The 23,236-nt window shown below is 40.2% G+C and overlaps 2 protein-coding genes across 4 annotated transcripts in view; one reads left to right on the top strand and one right to left on the bottom strand.

Moving 5' to 3' along the window:
- Window positions 1–9,320, top strand: part of LOC133558721 (cytosolic phospholipase A2 beta-like) — a 90,130-nt gene extending 80,810 nt beyond the window's left edge. The window contains 2 exon segments of the mRNA XM_061909873.1: window positions 6,993–7,179; window positions 9,066–9,320. Coding sequence (XP_061765857.1) covers window positions 6,993–7,179; window positions 9,066–9,250 — 372 coding nt within the window. The 3' untranslated portion in view covers window positions 9,251–9,320.
- A 4,442-nt stretch (window positions 9,321–13,762) lies between these two features.
- LOC133559382 (uncharacterized) lies at window positions 13,763–20,552 on the bottom strand. Of its 3 annotated transcripts, none has more exons than XM_061911108.1 (2): window positions 20,245–20,552; window positions 13,763–20,163 (listed from the first exon to the last, which is right to left on the bottom strand). In XM_061911108.1, exon 2 carries the CDS (start codon window positions 18,201–18,203, stop codon window positions 16,803–16,805), a length of 1,401 nt encoding a protein of 466 aa, XP_061767092.1. In that variant the 5' UTR covers window positions 18,204–20,163; window positions 20,245–20,552; the 3' UTR covers window positions 13,763–16,802. All 3 variants share the same exon structure in this region, with proteins under 3 accessions (XP_061767092.1, XP_061767093.1, XP_061767094.1).
- Between the last annotated feature and the right edge of the window lie 2,684 nt (window positions 20,553–23,236).

The following is a 23,236-nucleotide window of genomic DNA, read 5'->3' as shown; positions in this document are numbered from 1 at the left end:
TGCGCGGTTTGCGGTCTCATCTGCGGAGTCCGCGATCGGGCGGTTGACATGACGAAAAAATAGATTTTAATTAGATTCGGGCAGGTGGCGGTTGAACCATCTGGAAATATTTTAATATACATGGTTCTGGGATCGGTATCCTTTGCCATTCAAAGAGCCATTTAAGACCTGTGTCATAAAGCAAAGAAGACAATAGGAGACGCTATTATTGTCCTGAATGACTGTCGGCAGTCACCCAGATAATAAGTATCAGGGCGTGCTATGAAGCCATTGGCTTTGTCGCCTTCTTCAACATGTACGATCTGCTTGTCAGTTCAGCATCATGTGTATGGTTTCCGCGGCAACACGCACATGACTGCAAGGCATACTGGGTGACACAGAGTACACTGATGGTTGTGATATAAGCAATTTTAACACTATTAGTAATATGCGCCACGCTGTGAAGCCACACCAATTAAGAACGACAAACACATTTCGGGAGAACTTCCTCACAGTAACACAACATAAATGCAACACAACAAATACCCAGAATTCTTTGTATTTATGACACTTCCTGACTATTTTATACACCCCGCTAGCAGCAACAATCGGTTCGTACATATTGTTGAAGGTGTCTGAGGCAATGGCTTCACAGCACGCCCATATTCTTGTCATCAGGATGAACGCTATTGGATAGTCGCGAGAACTTTAGCGGCTCCAATTGTCTTCATTACTCTGTGAAACAGGTATAAATAGCTCTATGAGTGGTAAAGGCGGCCGACCTCTGATGTATTTCAGCGGGCGGTTGGCGGGTGGGTACGGTCCTGATAAAATGTTGGTTCGGGTGTACGGCGGGTGGATGACGACTTTGGTGACGCGGTTGCGGATGATATACTTGCCTATCCGCGCATCTCTAACGCCTGGTCAAACTCTTGATGTCACGAGTGACACTTCCCCTGTCATCATTTTCAAAATGGAGGAGGCTGATTTCAATACCGGTAATTTGAAATCGCACAAAGGGAAGATGATTAAGAGCTATTCAGAAGGATTTAAGGTCCAAGCTTACATCACACTCCAATTTTTACTGCAAACCTTTGGTAAGGGCCAGAGTGAGAAGAGGTTTTAAAATAATTAGCGCATGCTTACTTTTACCTCATGCCTTTGGTAAGCGCAGGAGTGAGAAGAGGTTTTAAATTAATTAGCACCCCAGTGGCAATTCATGGAAATGCAATATTTATAATGCATTTTTCATTTGACATCAAATCTGAAAGTGCTACATATTAAAATACATGAAAACAAAACACAAAAATTGGATGAAAACATTACACGATTTACAGAAAAAAATTAGCTGCCAGCTTTTCTAAAAAGGTGAATCTTAAGTCATGAGGTGGTCAAGAAGGGCATTCCACAAACGGGGACCCCCAGGGATCAATACAGTACTTTCTATTCTATTCTAAAAGCCCTGCCCTCCATAGATTTGAGCCATGTCCTGGGCACGAGCAGACGGTGCTGTTGGCCTGACCCGGTTCTGGTTTAGGTATGTGAGGAGGTCAGTGAGGTAATCAATCATCAGTCAATTAAAGTTAATTTATATAGCCCTTAATCACAAGCCACAACAACATCCTTTACCCAGATCCCACATCAGGTCAAGAAAAAACTCAACCCAATGGGATACAATGAGAAACCTTGGAGATAGCATCTCTAACTGTTACTGGGAGTGTATTCCAGAGTACTGGAGCCCATATAGAAAATGCTCTATAGCCCGCAGACTGTTCTTGGGGTCTAGGAATCACTAATAAGCCAGAGTTCTTAGAACGCAGATTTCTTGCCGGGACATATGGTACAATACAATCAGCAAGATAGGATGGCGCTAGACCGTTAAGTTGTCAGAACGAGGACCGTGATGCAGCTTACTGTGAGGATTTCGCAGCTTGCTGAGAGGAATGTTTTCCCAAGATGCAGACTGACTTGACCGGACATCCGAAGAAGGTAGGAACATGATTTAATTTATTACTAACAAAGTACAAAGAAAAAGCGCTCACAGTGGAGGAAAAAACTAACTCATGGGCAGAAACTATGAACGTGAAACAATAAACACTTACGGTGGCGTGAGCAGAGCAGCATGAACTATGAATAAACAAAGCATTATGATGTCATCAGAGTAATGTCAATGTCGCCAGGCCGACTACCTGGCAACTACAGGCTTAAATAGTCATGTCATGATTGACAACAGGTGCGTGTGTCCGAACACCAGCAGCAGGTGGAAATCATGCCACCATGGCAACCAAAACAAACAAGAGTGCATCAAAAAACAGGACCTAATGGAGTTCAAAACAGAGAATAACAAAAAACAAGATCCAGACCATAGAACAGGGGTAGGGAACCTATGGCTCGTGAGCCAGATGTGGCTCTTTTGATGACTGCATCTGGCTCTCGGATAAATCTGAGCTGACATTGCTTAACACAATAAGTAATGAATTATTCCACTTGTAATCACAGTGTTAAAAATTACTCCACTTGTAATCACAGTGTTAAAAATAACGTTCAAAATGTAAAACACTCTCATGCTTTTTTATGTTCAAGCAGTTGCGTTAATGGTAAGAAGTAATTTATTTATTATTGGTTAGTGTGGAGCTTGCCCTCCTGAGGGTTCTTCAGACCACCAAGCACTGACATGAGAGCCTGTTTCAGGGTTACAATATTATTTTATTCGTCAAAAAGTCTCTCAGTTGCTTTCCAGCAATTGTATTCTTCTCTTTTGTTCTCGCTTGCGCTCTGGCTCCAGCCCCAACCCCGTCTCTCCTCCTGGCTGCTGCTTATAACAGAGTGACAGGTGATTAGATAACAAGGCCCAGGTGGGCATTTTGCGCACCTGTCGCTGATTTCGAGGCCGTTCCTGGCACACCCCGCTTGGCTGCAGGCCTGCAGGCCACGCCCCCTCCACAATTTGCTTCAGAATAACAATGTTATTACAAAGAATAAGAGACTTATTGTACTCTAGAAATATTGGTCTTACTTAAAAAGGCACGCTTTTAGTTGTGTTTAGTGTTAAAAAAATATTTTATGGCTCTTACGTAAATACGTTTTGAAATATTTGGCTTCTTGGCTCGCTCAACCAAAAAGGTTCCCGACCCCTGCCATAAAACATGACATAATTATTTTATACGTAAGTAGTAAAACCCTAAAGTTGCATCATAAGTGCACAGTAACCCAGTGCAGGTAAGCCTGTATATGTGTAATATGATCAAACTTTCTTGTTCTTGTCAAAAGTCTAGCAGCCGCATTTTGTACCAACTGTAATCTTTTAATGCTAGACATAGGGAAGCCGGAAAATAATACGTCACAGTAATCGAGACGAGACGTAACGGATGCATGAATGATGATCTCAATGTCCCTGGTGGACAAAATGGAACAAATTTTAGTGATATTACAGAGATGAAAGAAGGCTGTTTTAGTAAAAGTCTTAAAGGCCTACTGAAACCCACTACTACCGACCACGCAGTCTGATAGTTTATATATCAATGATGAAATCTTAACATTGCAACACATGCAGAGGTGGGTAGTAACGCGCTACATTTACTCCGTTACATTTACTTGAGTAACTTTTGGGATAAATTGTACTTCTACGAGTAGTTTTTATGCAACATACTTTTACTTTTACCTGAGTATATTTATAGAGAAGAAACGCTACTTTTACTCCGTTCCATTTATCTACATTAAGCTCGCTACTCGCTACTTTTTTTTATCAATCTATTAATGTTCATTGTGATTAATGACAGAGCTACAAAGTAGAATCTACGCATGCCTGTGTTTCACCAATCACATGCAGTCACTGGTGACGTTGGACCAATCAAACAGAGCCAGGCGGTCACATGACCGTGATACGTAAAACCAGACTTAAACGTGTTGACAAACTTATTCGGGTGTTACCATTTCGTGGTCAATTGTACGGAATATGTACTGTACTGTGCAATCTAATAATAAAAGTTTCAATCAATCAATCAATCACAAGTGTAAAGGAAAAAATACACTTTTTTATTTCAACCGTACTTCCCGTCAAAAGCCTAAACACTGATCGCACAGTTCCTGTCTTCACAATAAAAGCGCCGCTCCATCGCGCCTGCGTTAACAAAATAAGAGTCTCCGAAAGCCAGCGCAAACAAGCTAGCAAGCTAAGGAGATTGCCGCCAATGTATTTCTTGTAAAGTGTATAAAAACTAATATGTAAGTTGGACAGATAAGATGCCAAAAACCAACGACTTTCATGTGGTATTAGACAGAAAAGAGGAACTTTTTTTCTCCTCCATTTGAAAACGTGGACGTCTGATTCCAATCAATGCAAGTCATCAGAATCAGGTAATACACCAACTTATATTCTTGTCTTCATGAAAGATAGGAATCTATATGTTAAACATGCATGTATATTCATTAAAACACCTTCATCATGTGAACAAAAACGGCAAAATAAATAAATATAAATTATATACTGTATATATAAATATATATGGTAGCGGACATGTTCTTCCAGCACCGCTCACGGCTAAAAGTCGTCTCTTTTCATCGCATAATTACACAGTATTCTGGACATCTGTGTTGCTGAATCTTTTGCAATTTGTGCAATTAATAATGGAGAAGTCAAAGAAGAAAGATGTAGGTAGGAAGCGGTGTATTGCAGCTGCCTTTAGCCACACAAACACAGCCTGTGTTTCCTTGTTTACATTCCCGAAGGTGAAGCTTTAATATGGAACAGAGCGGTCAAGCGAACATGGTTCCTGACCACATGTCAACCAGCATGTTTCGGTGAGAAAATTGTGGTAATAAGTCGGCTCTTACCGTAGACCTGAGCGGAGCTTGCGTCATCTTGCAGCTGCTGACTCTCTTACGTCCTCCTAATGGAGACACAGGCGGTCACCACACCCGTGGCCACACCCCTCCGACTTTCAGGTACCATATAATCTCACTAAAACACTAGTAACACAATAAGCAGATAAGGGATTTTCCAGAATTATCCTAGTAAATGTGTCTAATAACATCTGAATCGCTCCCACTATCCTCATCCATGAATCTTTCATCCTCGCTCAAATTAATGGGTAAATCGTCGCTTCCTCGGTCCGAATCGCTCTCGCTGCTGGTGGCTATGATTGTAAACAATGTGAGGAGCTCCACAACCCGTGACGTCACGCGCACATCGTCTGCTACTTCCGGTAAGGACAAGGCTTTTCTATTAGCGACCAAAAGTTTTTCGTCGATGTTCTCTACTAAATCCTGTCAGCAAAAATATGGCAATATCGCGAAATGATCAAGTATGACACATAGAATGGACCTGCTATCCCCGTTTAAATAAGAACATTTCATTTCAGTAGGCCTTTAATGAACATACTGGAGCTTTGGAAGATCCTGCCAGGGATCCCAATGAGAAATGCGTTATAGTAATCCAACCTGGAGAAGACACAGGCATGGACAGCTTCTCTGCAGCTCTGAGGGACAGGAAAAGACGGGGTTTGGAGATGTCACGGAGGTGAAAGGAGGAAGTTTTGCGGATGTGGGAGACATGATTGTTGAAAGAGAATTGGGGGTAAAACTTGACCCTAAGGCTGGTAACAGATGGGAATGTTGTGGCCTGAGAGTGAAACTGCGATAATAGGGGAGGAGCAGAGTTGTTGAGGGGTTCCAATTTGGATGGCGTCTGCTTTTGAGCCATTCAGCTTCAGGAAGTTTCGGCTCATCCATGCGTTTATCACCTCCAGGCAGGAGCTGAGATGAGCATCAGGGGCAGTGGGGGAACCAGAGGTGGAGTTGTGTGTCGACAGCAGAGCATTGGAAATTAATTCCATGCCTGCTGACGACACACCCAAGGGGAAGCGTGTAGATGGTGAAGAGGGTTGGCCTAAGTACGGAGCCAAGGGGGAAGCCACAGGCGACGGTGTGAGGACAAGATTTAGCATCTCCCAGGACCACATACTTAGTCCTGTCAGTGAGGCAGTGAGGGTCTGTCAGAAAGGCCATTGAAGTGCTGGAGACGGTGACGGAGGATGTGGTGGTCAATGGTGCAATGAAGCCTTTACCCAGTGATATCATACACGGGACACCATTGGCTGATGGCGGACCAATTACAGAGCATTGTGTTCTCTGTATTGGCAGCTGATTGGCTCAGCCACACCGTTTCTCCGCTTATCTTCAGCTCAGTTTACCAAGCTCTGCTTTTGATGTTTTTTCTGGTAACATTTGAATTTATTTGAGGTCCTACGACGTCGACCAAACGTTCTGCACCCTCCAAGGCTTCTTCCACAGCAACTTCAGACATAATGGAGGGTAGACAGTACTGTAAATATAAAAACTGAAGGGTGCTACCAACATTTTGTACATTAATAATGCAAAATCCAATCTAGGTCCAAAAGGTCCAAATATCTACGCTCTGTAATATAGCTGACAAAGCAAAATAGTGTAATATTTAATAATATTTATCATGAATGATCAATTAATTCAATTTTTAGAACAAGCCGAGGTTTAATAAAAGAAGAAGCCGTGGCAAGAAAATGGCCCCAAGCTGCAATTTGGTACACTTGGTTTACAAGGTTCCTTTTCAGTAAAGTAAGAGTTTCAAGAGTATGATTGATTATTTTATTTGGAGTAAAATTGTTTGAAGTTCAGCATTAGTAGTTCCAGATTTTAGTCTCAGTTTCCATTTCTACTGAATAATGGTGACACACAGCCCTCATCCTCTCCACAGAAGAGGAATTTCCAGCTCTGATCTGTCCTTGGCAGTATCACGAGCCATGAATCCACTGACTCACAAAGACTGGACTGTATTTGTTTACCCAGAAGATGCATGACCCCACAAACATTTCCTGTCACTCATGTTTAATGTGTGGAAAATTGTTGTGCCAAGGGTTCCATACGTGAATAATCAGATTACAAGTACATGTACTGTTACGCACTAATAACAAATAACGTGGTAAAAAAAAAATAACATGAATGTTGGATGGTTATTGACGTGTCTTTCATGTAAACAGGAAATAAAAAAGACAGCTGTTTACTGCGAGGACCATGACATCGCCTTCCCTCAAATTGATTTTGCAAGTCTGGAAGCAGAACCTCAGAGAGAAGTCTACATCTTTGAGGATGAAAAGAACCTAAAGGCACCGATAGTGATTCTCTTCCCACTCGTCAAGATTTCATTCAAGGATTTCAAACAGCCGGGTGAGTGCATGGAAACGACGTGAATAACTATACTCGACATTATATGTAATTAATTGAATGTCAATCACTCTGACGGAGCGACCAGAGTGTAAAACACATACTTGCCAACCTTGAGACCTCTGAGATCGTGGTCGGGGATGGGGTGGGGGGCGTGGTTAAGAGGGGAGCAAAAGGTGCTTACAAGGGTAAAAAATGGTTAAGTTCCGGCCAGGATCCTTGGGTCCACTGGTCGTTAAACAGCTCACCCTCATCAGTCCCAGGTATGCAGATTGTTGATCGCCTACAGCCTTGCTGGCATGTGATCGTGATGTGGCCAGGGGCATGTCTCGGTGCGCTACCAACAGAGGAGCTGGTAGTCCCAGCTGTCGCAGAAAAGCTGGTTCGAGGCCACGCCGTGACAACAAATTGTTAAATTTATTTTCCCAAAATATGTGGGCCCCAAATTTTGTAATAACTTTTACAATATGTAAGAAGTTAAAACAAAATGAATTGAACACTTTTTTTTAAAAATTTTACAATATGTGGTGAATTGTTAAAAAAACAAGGCCAGATTATATAAATGGGTACAGTAAATATGTATTACATTAGTACATGTTGCACAATTACTACATAACTCATTGCTAGATTGCTTTTTGATCAAAGGGTGTCACAGTTCTCAATTAGAAAACATTTGCATGACATGAGTTATTTTACTTTAAGGGGCGGCGTGGCGCAGTGGGAGAGTGCGCAACCCGAGGGGCCCGGGTTCAAATCCCACCTAGTACCAACCTCGTCACGTCCGTTGTGTCCTGAGCAAGACACTTCACCCTTGCTCCTGATGGGTGCTGGTTGGCGCCTTGCATGGCAGCTCCCTCCATCAGTGTGTGAATGTGTGTGTGAATGGGTAAATGTGGAAGTAGTGTCAAAGCGCTTTGAGTACCTTGAAGGTAGAAAAGCGCTATACAAGTACAAACCATTTATTTATTTATTTTATTTACTTTTTTTAAGCCTGCGACATTGCCTTACATTACCGACATTACATTACATTACATTACAAAATCCCTTGAAAAGGGTCCAAATAAAATAAAATAAAACATTACATGTTTTGTTTTCTTGTTTAACTCTGGACTTCATTGGGAAGTTTAAGCCAAAAAAACAAAGACAATTTCCAACATGTTTTATGCCCTTTCAATCAATCAATCATCAATCAATCTTATTTAACCAGGTACAATAAAATAAATATTAATAATTGAACAATGTATTTCCCGTGAGTTCATACTGTGACAGTGTTTGATCAAAAGGCCTTCAAAGAGTTAATGGTTAAAATAAGAAACATTAAATTATTGAAATTTTTTGTTTAGGACTAACGTTTATTGATAGATATGCGCAAAAAAGTAGTTAAAAAATAATAAAAAAATGTTTTTAAGTCCTTTCAAAAACCTAAAGATTTTAAGTCCTGTTGGGTGTGAAGCTAATCAAAATGTCCCCACAGGGTTAATTATGTCAAAATGTTTATTTTGCACAAAAAAAAAGTATTTATTGAACAATTAGTTTCCTATGAATTATCATAGGCTTGGAAGACATGAAAACATCATAACATCAAATTCAATTCAAGTTTGAATATAAAAAGGTATCAAAAATAATTTCATATAAATACAAATGTGTAAAAGAAAAATGTATCCTGTGGGGTTTCAAATTAAACTTAGCTTAGGGCCCAAATTTGACCAGATTATAAAACTACTTTTCTCACAAGTTTGACTATACTTTCAAACTGGACAGGCTGAAATCCCAGGAGCATTACAATTGTATAATATTGTATAACTAAAGATGTTATAGTTGTGTGATTGACAGATAAAATTGGATTGTTTGATCATTTTTCTATGATGGTTTCCATTCTGCCTTGACAGGTGTGAGGCGAGAGACAGAGGAGGAAATAAAAGCCAGACAAGCAGACATCAGCACTGCCAACTCGCCGTTTGCCACCAAACATATCGTCTACTCAGAGCAGGAGTTTGACTCCTTGTTGAAGCTGGCAGCCTACAATGTCAGCAACAACAAAACAAGCATTCTGGAAACTTTGGAAAAGGTCTGAAGGCTAAAATGGCATCACAGGTAGAAAAATAAGAATCCTAATTACAATTGACATGTTTCGAAATATAAAAGCAATGTCGTAGATGAGTATGGAGTTAGGTAGTTTAGGTACATGCATAATCATTAGCAGAAGATTATCTAAAGATGTTGCTTCATTTTATTTTATGTTGCATCTGTTAAGACATTAGCACATGTACTGTGTCCTTAAGAGAATACTTCTGCTAACACATGAGAATGTGTCGTACTGTCTCTTTAAGAGAATACTTCTTTTAGAACATGTATTGTCTCTTTAAAAAAAATACTTAAGATATGAGCACATGTACTGTGTCTTTAAAGGCCTACTGAAATGGGATTTTCTTATTTAAACGGGGATAACAGGTCCATTCTATGTGTCATACTTGATCATTTCGCTATATTGCCATATTTTTGCTGAAAGGATTTAGTAGAGAACATCGACGATAAAATTCGCAACTTTTGGTGCTGATAAAAAAACCTTGTCTTTACCGGAAGTCGCAGACGATGGGTGAGGGCTCCTCACTTCCTCACATTGTTTATAATGGGAGCCTCCAGCGGCAAGAGCTATTCGGACCGAGAAAACGACAATTTCCCCATTAATTTGAGCAAGGATTAAAGATTTGTGGATGATGATATTGATAGCGAAGGACTAGAAAAAAAAATAAATTAAAAAAATAAAATAAAAAGGGACGGCTCCGGGCGGCAGCAGTGTGAGAGGTTCAGATGTAATTAGACACATTTACTAGGATAATTCAAAGACATGCACCTGGGGATAGGTTGATTGGCAACACTAAATTGGCCCTAGTGTGTGAATGTGAGTGTGAATGTTGTCTGTCTATCTGTGTTGGCCCTGCGATGAGGTGGCGACTTGTCCAGGGTGTACCCCGCCTTCCGCCCGATTGTAGCTGAGATAGGCGCCAGCGCCCCCCGCAACCCCAAAAGGGAATAAGCGGTAGGAAATGGATGGATGAATTCTGGAAGATCCCTTATCTGCTTATTGTTTTAAAAGTGTTTTAGTGAGTGACATACCTCGAGGTCGGCTCGCTGCGGTGAACACGCTGTATTTAGAGAGAAGCCGAGGAGCCAAGCTCACAGCTACTGCAGGAGGACGAATAATCCAATGATGTCTCTGGTAAGACATTTATCACAATTTTTCCATCCAAAAACATGCTGGTTGACGTAGAGAAACATGTTCGCTTGACTGCTCTGTGTTAAAAACAAAGAAACACCGGCTGTGTCTCGGTGGTAAAGACAGCTGCAATACACCACTTTCCACCAACAGCATTGTTCTTTATAGTCCCCATTATTAATTGAAAAAATTGCAAAAGATTCAGCAACACAGATGTCCAGAATTCTGTTTAATTGCGCGATGAAAAGGGACGACTTTCAGCTGCAAATGGTGGTGCTCTAACATTTCCTGACAGTCCGTGACGTCACGCGTCATCATTCCGCGACGTTTTCAACAAGAAACTCAGCGAGAAATTAAAAATTGCAATATAGTAAACTAAACCGGCTGTATTGGCATGTGCTGCAATGTTAATATTTCATCATTGATATATAAACTATCAGACTGCGTGGTCGGTAGTAGTGGGTTTCAGTAGGCCTTTAAGAGAATACTTATTAAAACATGAGGGCTTGTACTGTCCCTTTAAGAGAATACTTTTCTTAAAACATGAGCGCATTTACTGCCTCTTTAAGAGAATACTTCTGTTAGGACACCAGCACATGTACTGTTAGTTCGACCGGATGTGACGCGTAGCGCTATTATTGTGAAGCCGTAAGTGTGTGATTGGTTTGAGAAGGGGTGTTTGGACATTTTTTGACGTTGTGACAATAATAAACAATATTAAATACTTTCTGCCTCAGTCTTTCCTTTCTGCTCAGGTTTTACTCCATTTTACACAATCAGTCAGTGTGACAATCTACATTTTATGTTTTCAGTACACTCAATTGCTGGCACGTGCACACATAGGGCCCAATGGGTGTTTGAGCCCCTGCCCTTTATTGCCTCGTCTTAAAAAGTGCCCTCTGACTGTGTGTGTGTGTTTTTTTCTTTAAACAACATTAATAAATTCCTGTTAGGGATGTAAAAAAAACAAAACAAAACAAAAAAACAGCGGCACAAAAACTCCATGTTTTCTTGTAATACCGGGTTGTTTGAGCCTGCCGCTTCCGGCAGAGAGAGAGAGAGAGAGAGAGGGCGAGTGAGTGAGTAAGTGAGAGGAGAGAGAGCCAACTGCGCCCCGAGGAGACGTGACAGTGGAGCAACTTGAACCTGTGAATTATGGTCTAGTCGCCGTCCACTTATTCAGCATCTAATAGGGTCATATTTCAGAAAAACGCTGTATTATTCTATTATTCAATGTGTCAGCTTCTGTTTTTTCCGGACGTCGGAGCACAGCGCATCAATTCCGCACAGAGCAGAGCGGATCGTGCGGGACAGGAAGTAGTGTACAAAATACAAAACAAAACACTGGGTTCATTTTCAAAATAAAATGCACTGTGTTTACGGCGGATCACATCTCTCTCACAGTAGAGCAGTGGTTCTCAAACTTTTTTGTCATCCCCCACTTTGGACAAGGGGGAGTTTTCAAGCCCCACCTGCCCCCATCGCCATAACAGAACGCTAATGCCAAGCTTAACATTTTCAAATTTATTGAACATCAAGTAACATTCAAGTCAGGGTTTCCCACACATTCATTTATTTGTGGCGGCTCGCCACGAAAGAATTACGGCCACCACAAATAAAAAATAAATAAAAAAATGTGGCTTTTGACTCGCTTGACCGCTCATAAAAGCAGTGGGACTCTGTCTGAATGGAGCTTGTAGTTACATCTTATATAAATATGTAAATATGATATAAATATGTACATAAAGTGTTGTAATTCTATTCCAACTCCGCGTTCTTCTTGGTCATTGCCGCCGCAAGAATATAATAATCAACATTTTTTTTTAAGTGAAATTCCCTCCCGTTCCTCGCGCCCCAGCTGTCATGTCTCTATTCCCCACAGGTGGGGCCCGCCCCACACTTTGAGAAACGCTGCAGTAGAGGTTTGGATATAAAGTTTTATTGCGTTTCAGTTGTTTAGTCTGAGCATTAAGTGAGAAAGACCCTAAGTTACAACTTGGTGTTTTCGTCAAGGTAAAGGAAGAAGGACAGATTTTCACATTGAAGTTTTTTTTCCATTTGGGTATTTATTTATCTATTTTTTTTCTAAGTTCATGTTGTCTGTTCAATGTTCAATATTAAAGTGCTTATCTTTAACAATAAATAGCCTAATAATAAACCAGTGTTTTGTTGCTTTTCATGTCTTCCAAGCCTATGATAATGTGAATTAACTTATTATGACAATAATTTGTTGACACGAAAGAAATGGCAATCACTTCTACCTACGAAGGACACACAGCTAAGTAGTTAGCTTCCTATTAGCAAATTTAATTTTACATTAATTTCCATATTGTGTGTGGCTCCGAAATGACAACACTGGCTCGGTTTCTTAAAGGCGGGCTCTTTACTTGAGTTTTAAGCCGTGAAAACTACAGGACAAGACATGAAATACAATAGTTTTAGAAATACTTCAGTCCCAGGCAAACAAGGTGCCAAACAAAAATAGCTACCTCGTGGCCGCCTGCCACTTTGGAGGTTCTTGTGCAGCAAACACTCCAGTGGTGTGCAACTACATGAGCGTACAAAAAATCAAACCAATGCACACCACAAATATACAGAACATTTCAACACAATATGACAAATACCTTGTTCAGCTAGCCAAATGTTCCCCACTGCTGCTGATGGCCCAAAGTCCTTTGCATGTCTGCAACTCCAAACACCACAACAAATCTCGCGAGAATAGCGGTGTGACAAAGAAAATAAATTGCCCCTTTTATAGTAACCCAAATGTGTCTTATTTACAAAAAATATAACATGACTTCAGAACCATAATAATTTACAACAAAAAATGTTAATCCTTAAAACAAAAAATATTAAGTGTAAGTTTTCAACAACACTTACACTCCCATCAAAATCACTCCTTGTCTCTCAATGTGATTTTCTATAAAGTGTCCTGGTTAAAATCTGTTTTACTGTGTAGGTCAGTCTCAAGTAGGGTCACGACTTTGTGAATAGGTCTTTCTAGGTATATCAGTCTCGTCAGTGGTTTCCCTTTGTCAAAAGTGGTTTCACTGGTCTTCAACTTCACCTTTCGAACTTTGCCGTCTGGGCTTTCCAAAGTCTCTATCACTCGAGCTAGTTTCCATTTACATCTTGGAGCGTTGTCATCCTGTATTATCACAACATCATTTACTTGCAGGTTTCTTGAAACTTTCTGCCATTTCTGTCGCTGTTGGAGATTCAACAAATATTCTCGCCTCCATCTTTGCCAAAATTCATTTGCGAGAAATTGCACCCTTTTCCATCTTTTGTTCAAGTACAAATCATCCTTACAAAACTGTCCTGGAGGGGGAAGAATAACTGAAGATTTCATCGTTAATATGTGATTGGGAGTTAGTGGTTCTGGACCCGTGGGATCATTTAGATATTCAACACTTGAGGGTCTACTGTTGATGATTGCCATTGTCTCGTAAAGTAATGTTCTTAGACTAGTTGTATCAAGTCTGTTTGAGTACTTGTCAAGCATTGCTGTAAGTATGCTTCGCACTGTTCGAATTTGGCGTTCCCAGATACCTCCCATGTGGCTTGCTGATGGAACGTTCTTCACAAATTCACAACCAATGACTCTTTGTTGTTCTTGATCCATGTCTTTCATTAACTCCGAAAACTCTCTCCTAGCACCCATAAAATGTGTCCCTTGGTCACACCTTAATTGTCGGACAGGACCTCTTATGGCGATCAGAGTTCGAAGGGCATTCATGAAAGCATCAGTCGATAAGTCGTCGATTGTTTCAATGTGCACAGCTCGAGAACATAAGCATGTGAACAATAATCCATATCTTTTGACTTCTTTCCTTCCATCCTTTACTATGAATGGGCCGAAACAGTCGATGCCGCAGTAGGTAAAAGGTGGCGCTGTTTCTGTTCTCTCTTCTGGCAAATCTGCCATCTGTTGGACAATTGCAGCTTTTCTGTATTTCCTGCACTTAACGCAGCGGTAGATGTGCGATGAAACAACATTTCCACATCCTAAGATCCATATTCCATTTGCATGCAATCAATTTGTAGTCATGCCTCTCCCTTGATGATATACACGTTCATGGTAGTGTTTGACGAGTAGGGCTGACACGTGAGATTCTTTGGGAATAATTGCGGGGTGTTTCACATCATGATGTAAGGCTGATTGGGATAATCTTCCTCCCACCCTGAGAACATCTGACTTGTCCAGGAAAGCGTTCAACTGTATTAGTCTGTTGTGCTTGTGTAAAGAATTTTCCTTTTGAGATCTGATTTTCTTTATTTCCTTAGGGAAAGCATCTCTTTGCACTAGCTTGATGATGAACATTTCTGCATCCTTTCTCTCTTCAAGATCTGTGACTTTGTTCGTTCTTTGTTGGATACTTTTATATTCTTTGATGAATCTCTTGAGTCTGGCGATGGCCTTTATTGCTCTAGACAAATCAGAAAATTTCTGTAAATGTTCTAGCACCGGGTTTGCTTCCTTTGACTGTGTAGTGTGCGTGTGACCTTTACGGAGTTCGGGATCCGTTTCTTCGATCTCTCCCACCATTTCCTCATGGACTGGAACATCTTGTTTCCAAAGGAAATCTGGGCCTTTTAACCAGTTTGATTCTTTCAACTGAGTTGCGCTTAAACCTCTTGAGGCGTGATCAGCAGGGTTGTCTTCTGAGCTGACGTGCTGCCATTTTTCAGGACTTGTGCTTTGTCTTATTCGTTGGATTCGATTGGCGACGAATGTGTGAAATCTTTTTGCATCGTTGGATATGTATGCCAATACGACTTGTGAATCTGACCAATAATATTCCTTGAGATTTTCAATTTCCAGTTCTCACTTGATTACATCTGCGTTGCGGACTGAAGTCACGGCTGATGATAGTTCGAGTATCGGGATGGTTGTTTGTTTAATTGGTGTAACTCTTGCTGCGTGGCGCAGTGGGCGAGTGGCTGTGCGCAACCCGAGGGTCCCTGGTTCAAATCCCACCTAGTACCAACCTCGTCACGTCCGTTGTGTCCTGAGCAAGACACTTCACCCTTGCTCCTGATGGGTGCTGGTTGGCGCCTTGCATGGCAGCTCCTCCATCAGTGTGTGAATTTGTGTGTGAATGGGTAAATGTGGAAGTAGTGTCAAAGCGCTTTGAGTATCTTGAAGGTAGAAAAGCGCTATACAAGTACAACCCATTTATTTATTTATTTACCCATGACTAGTGAACAACTGATTTTTTCTTCTTTACTTATTGCTCTGAGGTATGAACATGCGCCTATAACCTTCGAGGCTTGCGTCTGAGAAGGTTTGTAACTCATACTGTACAACATTGATGTCTTGTGAGTAGCTTCGTGGGATCTTCAGAGCTGCCAGTTTGGGCAGGTCTCTCAACCATGCTTCCCACCGTGGTAGAATGTGGTCTGGGAGATCGTCGTCCCAATTTACTTTGTCTTTGCACAACGCTTGGAGTATTTGCTTTCCAATCAGTATGAATGGGGCGACAAACCCAAGGGGGTCATAAACTGATGCAACTGTCGAGAGCACCCCTCTCCTTGTCAACGGGTTGTCTTTGACTTTGACTCTGAATTGGAATTCATCTGCCTCGATACACCTTTGTACTTCAAGTGCGCGTTCAACGTGAGGCTCTTCAAGAGCCAGGTCTTGTTCTTTATTGTTTGACACAAACTTATGCAAACGGAGTTTGCCTGTCTTGCAAAGTGCTCTTGACTCTTTGACCAGCTTTATGGCTTCGGCTGTTGACGTTACACTAGCAAGTCCATCATCAACGTAAAAACCTCTTTGGATAAACTTGACAGTCTCTTTGCTGAACTTGTCTTTACCTTCAGATGCGAGATGTTTGAGTCCGAAGTTACAGCATCCGGGAGAGGAAGCTGCCCCGAAAAGGTGCACTTTCATCCTGTACACTGAAGGTTCGGAGTTCAAATCACCTTTGTCCCACCAGAGAAATCTCAGGTAGTCTTGATGTTCCTTGACAACATGGAATTGATGGAACATTCTCTCCACGTCACACATGAAGGCGATGAGACCCTCTCTGAAGCGGCATAACACTCCAACCAATGTGTTGGTGAGGTCTGGTCCAGTCAGAAGATGATCGTTGAGAGATGTTTCCTGGAAACGGGCAGAACAATCAAAAACCACACAGATCTTTGCAGGCTTATGGGGGTGGTAAACCCTGTGGTGAGGAATGTACCACGCTGTCGTGTTTTCCAGCTCTTGTATTGGGACTCTTTCTGCGTCTCCGCGGGTTATGATGTCATCCATAAACTTGACATAATACTTGTAGTATTTCTCGTCCCCTCTGAGTCTACGTTCCAATGAGGACAATCTGTGCTCAGCGTATTGTTTGTTGTTTGGAAGATTTGGATTGTCTGTTTTGAATGGTAGTGGAAGTTCGTAGTGACAGTCTTATTTTTGTCGTATGCCTTTTGTCACCTTTGTCATGAACAAAATATCTTCTTGAGAAATTGTATTGTCGTCTGTTGCATGCTCGGAGAAGTCAGATTCCAAAGCCTTTATCACATCAATTGGATTGACTTCTTTTACTTGAGTTCTGCATACAAAACGCACTTCTTGCTTGAGTTCAACTGCCGGTTGTGAAGCAGGAGTTACTTCACGCACAAGGATTCTGTGACTTGTGCCGATGGCATCATTGTGATTGTGTACTTGATACGAGCAACCAACTATGCTCCAGCCGAGATCGGTTAGCTGTGCGTAGGGTTGGTTTTCTTTGCCTGCAAGAACTTCTCTTGGTAGAAGGGCTTGTTGACAGTTATAGCCGATAAGCAGACCAACTTCACATTCGAGCATTGGTGGTAACTTATCTACTAGCTTTTCCAGATGAGGCCACTTCAAAGCGGTTTCAGACGTCGGGATATGTGACCTGTTAACTGGGATAAACTCTCTAGTAAAGACTGGTGGTAATATGATTTTCTTTCCCCACTTATATCCTCTGACTTGAAGGTTTACCAGCTTCTCACATGGTATAACTGTTGACTTGGCGGACATAGTAGATAGCCGCAGACTGGCTTTGCTTTTATCTGTGTTGAGATCTTGAACTACTTCATCCAAGATGAAAGATGTATCGCTCTGTGAGTCGAGAAGCGCATACACTAAAACTTCTTTCTCTGGGTGGTTTGTGGATGAGACCCAGACAGGTAGTATAGAGGATGTCAACGTGTTTGAGGTGTCTTGAATTACCCTGTTAGAGATTGCTGTAGATTTATCTTCCTCCTTTGTGACTTTAGTGTCTACTTTGTCTTGAAAGTTATCCTCACTCTTTGCAGCTGTTGCCCGTTTACGTTCCATGAACTTGTAATGCAGACATGTAGAATGTCTCCTTTGACATTTGTCACATGTGCTCCTTTTATCGCACTTCTTTGAATGATGTCCAGTCTTTAAACATCCGAAACACAGCTTTTCTGTCTGTGCAAACTTGACACGATCTTGAACCATTTTTTCCATGAACTTGAAACATTTATCAAGAGTGTGGCCATTCCTTTTGCAGAAGAGACAGGTTACAGTATTCGCGTGACCTGAGCTTGTTGAGTGACTTGAGTTTGTAGTAAACGTTTTTGCTTGAATGACTTGACTGCGTGAATGTTTGGGTTTACTTGTGTTCAAACCTTTGAGTGCTTGCATTGAGGCTATGGGATCGCATGCTAAGTCAGCTTCCATAGTCACAAACTCCACAAACGTGCTGAAGGATGGATACTCTCCATTATTTGTTTGTCTTATTTTCATGCCTGTGCGGTTCCATCTTGTAGTCAACCAATCTGGAAGTTTCAACAAGAGTCTCTGAATTTCCATACAATCATTGAGAACTTCTAACGCCTTTATGTGTGGTATCGCAGCTTCACAACTTCCAAGAAAGTCAGCAAATTCCCTTAACTCACTTCCATCTTTGTAGCTTATTTTCGGCTAACCATGAAGCTTGTCTCTAAAGCATTTTCCTATGGTGAACAGATCTCCAAAACGCTTTTCCAGCAATTTCCAAGCTGAGTCGTACGCTTCATCTGTACCTACTAGGAGGAATCCTTCTACTGCTCTTTTTGCAGATCCACCGAGATACTTCCTGAGATAGTAAAGTTTTTCATTCTTGTGAATGTTCTTTCTTTCAATTAAGGTTTCAAATGACAACTGCCAGTCTTTGAACTTCAGTGGGTCTCCAGTGAACAATGCAGGTTCTGGAGTTGGAAGTCGATTTGCACTTATTGTTTCTGCTAGTATGCCAACTAGATCAGAATTTGCTTGTGGTTGCGTTACAACCGTTTTAACTTGTGTGGCTTGAGGGATGAATGGTGGACTTGATGCTTTGAGTGTTTGACTTGTGGCCTTTGCTTGTATGATAGGAGTTTGTTGAATGTGTGGAGCAAACGCATGGCTTGTAGCATGGAAGACTTGGGTTGTGTTTATAGCTTGAAAGGGAATGCTTGGTGTGATAGGGATTGCTTGGGTTTCACTTGCTGCTTTAATACTGTGTGACAAACTTTGACTTTCAGCAGTACTTTCAACTTCATCGTAAATCTTTAAGCGATCTTTAGCAGCATTCATTTTCGTAACTTCTTCTAAGCGGTCGATCTTTCTACGCCACTCTTCCATTGCTTGTTGCCTTGCAAAGTTCTCGCGTTCCAAATTTTGTAGTTCAGCCTTTTCCTTTTCCTGCTCGTCCTTTACTGCCAGTATTTCTTGAGATGCAGCTGCTTCAGCTTCCATTCTTTTTATTATTTTTGAGCGGGATTGTCCTGAACTACTTTTGGACCTTTGTGATATTGACCTTGATTTAGAACTTTCAGATCCTAAGCATGATCCGAATCCTGGCCACGATTCCTCGTCATCCTCAATGTCTCCTTCAAGCCATTTTTCAGCTCTGTTGACTATAAATCTGGAGTGACGTGCATGCATCAACTTTACGCCTAATTTCTGCTTCAGGAGATTGTATTTTACGTATCCGGTCATAAACAACTTGCACATCTTTACAAGTGATGTTTACGTTATTAATTCCTTTAATTCACATCCTGAAGCTTCCTTTCTCAGCATTACTCTGCTCAATCTTGCTTCATATCTCCATTTTTAAAAAACAAGTGAATATTTGTGTTTGAGGCTCTTTAGTTTCTCCTCTTGAAATTCTTTACCCTTTTCGGTTAATGTTCTTAGTCTTTCACCTCTACGAACTGTTTTTTGTTCTTCTGCAGCTTGCACTTCATCATGTTCTGCAACTTCGTTAAGTGGTAACTCTTCTTTATATTTGTCAGTCCTCTTTATCGTTTGGTTAACACACTGTTTAAATTCCAAAAATACTTCTTCAAATTCGCTTAGTTGAACTTTACCTTGTAAGTGTCTTTTTAGAAACTTAAAATGCTGTTTTGACCTTAAGCAAAATGCACAAAACTCTTATTTCAACAACAATGCATCACTTTGAGGTACAGTAAAAATCAAGTAACTTTTGACAAATATGCTGTAGAAACTTATAGTGGACCTTTAAACTTTACTTAAACCACTCGTTTTTCCTTTAGCAAAGTCCTTTCTTAATTTCCACTTTACTCATTCTTAATACATCGCTTGGTTGCTTGTGTGTGATGAGCTTTGATACTGGCGCCCTCTGGTGTCGCACCACGGTACCGTCACTCACTGCACCTGCTGGCGTCTTCGTCTTGACGTCCTTCACACCGGGGCTGGGCTGGGTGAGTTTTCACTGTGGCTCCGAAATGACAACACTGGCTCGGTTTCTTAAAGGCGGGCTCTTTACTTGAGTTTTAAGCCGTGAAAACTACAGGACAAGACATGAAATACAATCGTTTTAGAAATACTTCAGTCCCAGGCAAACAAGGTGCCAAACAAAAATAGCTACCTCGTGGCCGCCTGCCACTTCGGAGGTTCTTGTGCAGCAAACACTCCAGTGTTGTGCAACTACATGAGCGTACAAAAAATCAAACCAATGCACACCACAAATATACAGAACATTTCAACACAATATGACAAATACCTTGTTCAGCTAGCCAAATGTTCCCCACTGCTGCTGATGGCCCAAAGTCCTTTGCATGTCTGCAACTCCAAACACCACAACAAATCTCGCGAGAATAGCGGTGTGACAAAGAATATAAATTGCCCCTTCTATAGTAACCCAAATGTGTCTTATTTACAAAAAATATAACATGACTTCAGAACCATAATAATTTACAACAAAAAATGTTAATCTTTAAAACAAAAAATATTAAGTGTAAGTTTTCAACAACACTTACATTGTGTAAAGGACCAAAAAAAAAATGTCCTGCCCCTTTTCTGACTTTGAGCCCCTGCCCCTCTATAATCATGTGCACGTCCCTGCTCAACTGTAATCCGAACACATAAATGAAGCTCGTCCTCTCTGCAAGCGGGAAGAAGCCCGTCAGGGTGCTTTCACGTCGTCTCAGGGCGATCAAAGAAAAACATTGTCTTTTTTTGTCTGTATAACAACTTGCCAAGGCTTTGGATATGGGATTGCCATTATATACAATTTTCTTTTGTGCATTTATATTCGCGTTTTCCCCTCTTGTGGCTAAACAGTAACTTAACGGCATTACCTACTCCCCCGCTAAGGAATGGACCGAGGGTCAAAAAGGAGTATACATACAGCAATATTAATATTTGGTTACATGTCCCTTGGCAAGTTTCACTGCAATAAGGCCTTTTTGGTAGCCATCCACAAGCTTCTGGTTGAATTTTTGACAACTTCTCTTGACAAAATTAGCACACCCCCATTACTTCTTAGGCGGAAATAAACATAATGACAACATAAAGGAAGTAGTTGAAAGCTTTAATAACTACTTTGTAAATATTGGACCAAAATTGGAAGAAAGGATTCCAGAACCAGTTTCAATTGAGGACTATTATGATACCATAGAACGAAATCCCAACTCCATGTTCCTCAGTAATGTGACACAGGAGGAAATAGTTAAAATTGTGAAAAAATGTAAATCAAAGACTTCAACTGATTGTAATGGAATTGATTTGGATACGATAAAAAAGGTGATTGATGAGATCTCAGGACCATTAATGTATATTAGTAAGCTATCATTTCAAACAGGTACATTTCCAAACAAAATGAAAATAGCTAAAGTTGCACCAATTTATAAGACTGGTGATAAACATCTATTTACAAATTATAGACCTGTTTCTTTACTTCCACAATTTTCTAAAATCATTGAAAAACTGTTCAATAACAGATTAGAGAGTTTCATAAATAAATATAGAATACTCGAAGAGAACCAATATGGATACAGAGCTAATGTTTCAACTTCAATGGCTTTAATTTAAATCACAGAAGAAATTACCAATGCAATAGATAGTAAAAAATGTGCAGCAGCAGTGTTTATGGATCTAACTAAAGCATTTGACACAATTAATCACAATATTTTAATAAAACAAACTGGAACGATATGGCATCAGAGGGTTAGTCTTAAATTAGATAAGAAGTTATCTAACAAACAGGAAACAATACGTGAAGCTAGGCGAACACACTTCTACAATGCTAAATATTTCCTGTGGTGTACCTCAGGGATCAATACTAGGACCTAAATTATTCAATCTCTATATAAATGACATTTGTAAAGTTACAAGAGATTTAAAGTTAGTATTATTTGCGGATGATACAACAGCGTTTTGTTCAGGAGAGAACACACAGTGGATAATACAAATAATAACAGAAGAAATTAACAAATTAAAAAAATGGTTTGACAAAAACAGACTATCGTTGAATCTCAGTAAAACTAAAATAATGCTATTTGGTAACAGTAGAAAAGAAAGTCAAACACAAATACAAATAGACAGAATAGAAATTGAAAGAGTAAATGAAACCAAATTTCTAGGTAAAATGATTGATGATAAATTGAACTGGAAATCTCATGTAAAAAATATACAACATAAAGTTGCAAGAAATACATCAATAATGAACAAAGCCAAATATGTTCTAGACCAAAAATCACTTTATATTCTCTACTGCTCACTAGTGTTACCATATCTGAGTTACTGTGTAGAAATATGGGGAAATAATTACAAAAGAACACTTCATTCACTAACAGTGTTACAAAAAAAGATCAGTTAGAATAATACATAATGTTGGGTATAGAGAACATACAAACCCTTTATTTAATGAATCAAAGATACTGAAATTCCACGACATAGTGGAATTGCAAACAGCTAAGATTATACACAAAGCAAACTATAACCTGCTTCCCAAGAATATACAACAATTCTTCTCAACAAAAGAAGAGAAATATAATCTTACAGAAAAATGTAATTTAAAACATTTGTATGCACGTACAACACTTAAGACCTTCAGTATATCTGTATGTGGAATTAAATTATGGAATGGATTAAACAATGCAATCAAACAATGTACTAATATGATCCACTTCAAGAAACTCTTCAAACTGGAAGTGTTTACAAAGTATAAAAATGAAGAACCATGATAAACATTCTGATTTTACTCACCCATTCATTCTCAAAATTATCTGATTTATCTCATCGTGTGGAGTGAAACTTGCTTCACCAATTATTTATTTATTTATTTATTTGTATTGTGATTAGTTATTACTTATGGAGTATACATTGTGAATACATTGAGAACAGGAAGTGAACAAAAGTTTTAGCAACTGTTATGTAAAGAAAAGGGGTAGGATTAAATAAGCTCTGCTTCTTCCTGGATGGCTACCAAAAGCACTTTATTGCAGTGAAACTTGCCAAGGGACATGTAACCAAATATTAACATTGCTGTATGTATACGTTTGACCCAGCAGATTTGGTCACATTTTCAGTGGACCCATAATAAATTCATAAAAGAACCAAACTTCTGTGTGCCAAAT

The sequence above is a fragment of the Nerophis ophidion genome, linkage group LG09 (genome assembly GCF_033978795.1).
Source record: "Nerophis ophidion isolate RoL-2023_Sa linkage group LG09, RoL_Noph_v1.0, whole genome shotgun sequence".
Taxonomy (NCBI): domain Eukaryota; kingdom Metazoa; phylum Chordata; class Actinopteri; order Syngnathiformes; family Syngnathidae; genus Nerophis; species Nerophis ophidion.
The sequence above is the reverse complement of the archived record's forward strand: the minus strand, read 5'-3'. Positions and strand labels throughout refer to the sequence as shown.

Excerpts from the sequence above, each read along its gene's own strand:
- LOC133559382 (XM_061911108.1), bottom strand. The coding sequence starts at position 18,203 with ATGGAAATTCAGAGACTCTTGTTGAAACTTCCAGATTGGTTGACTACA.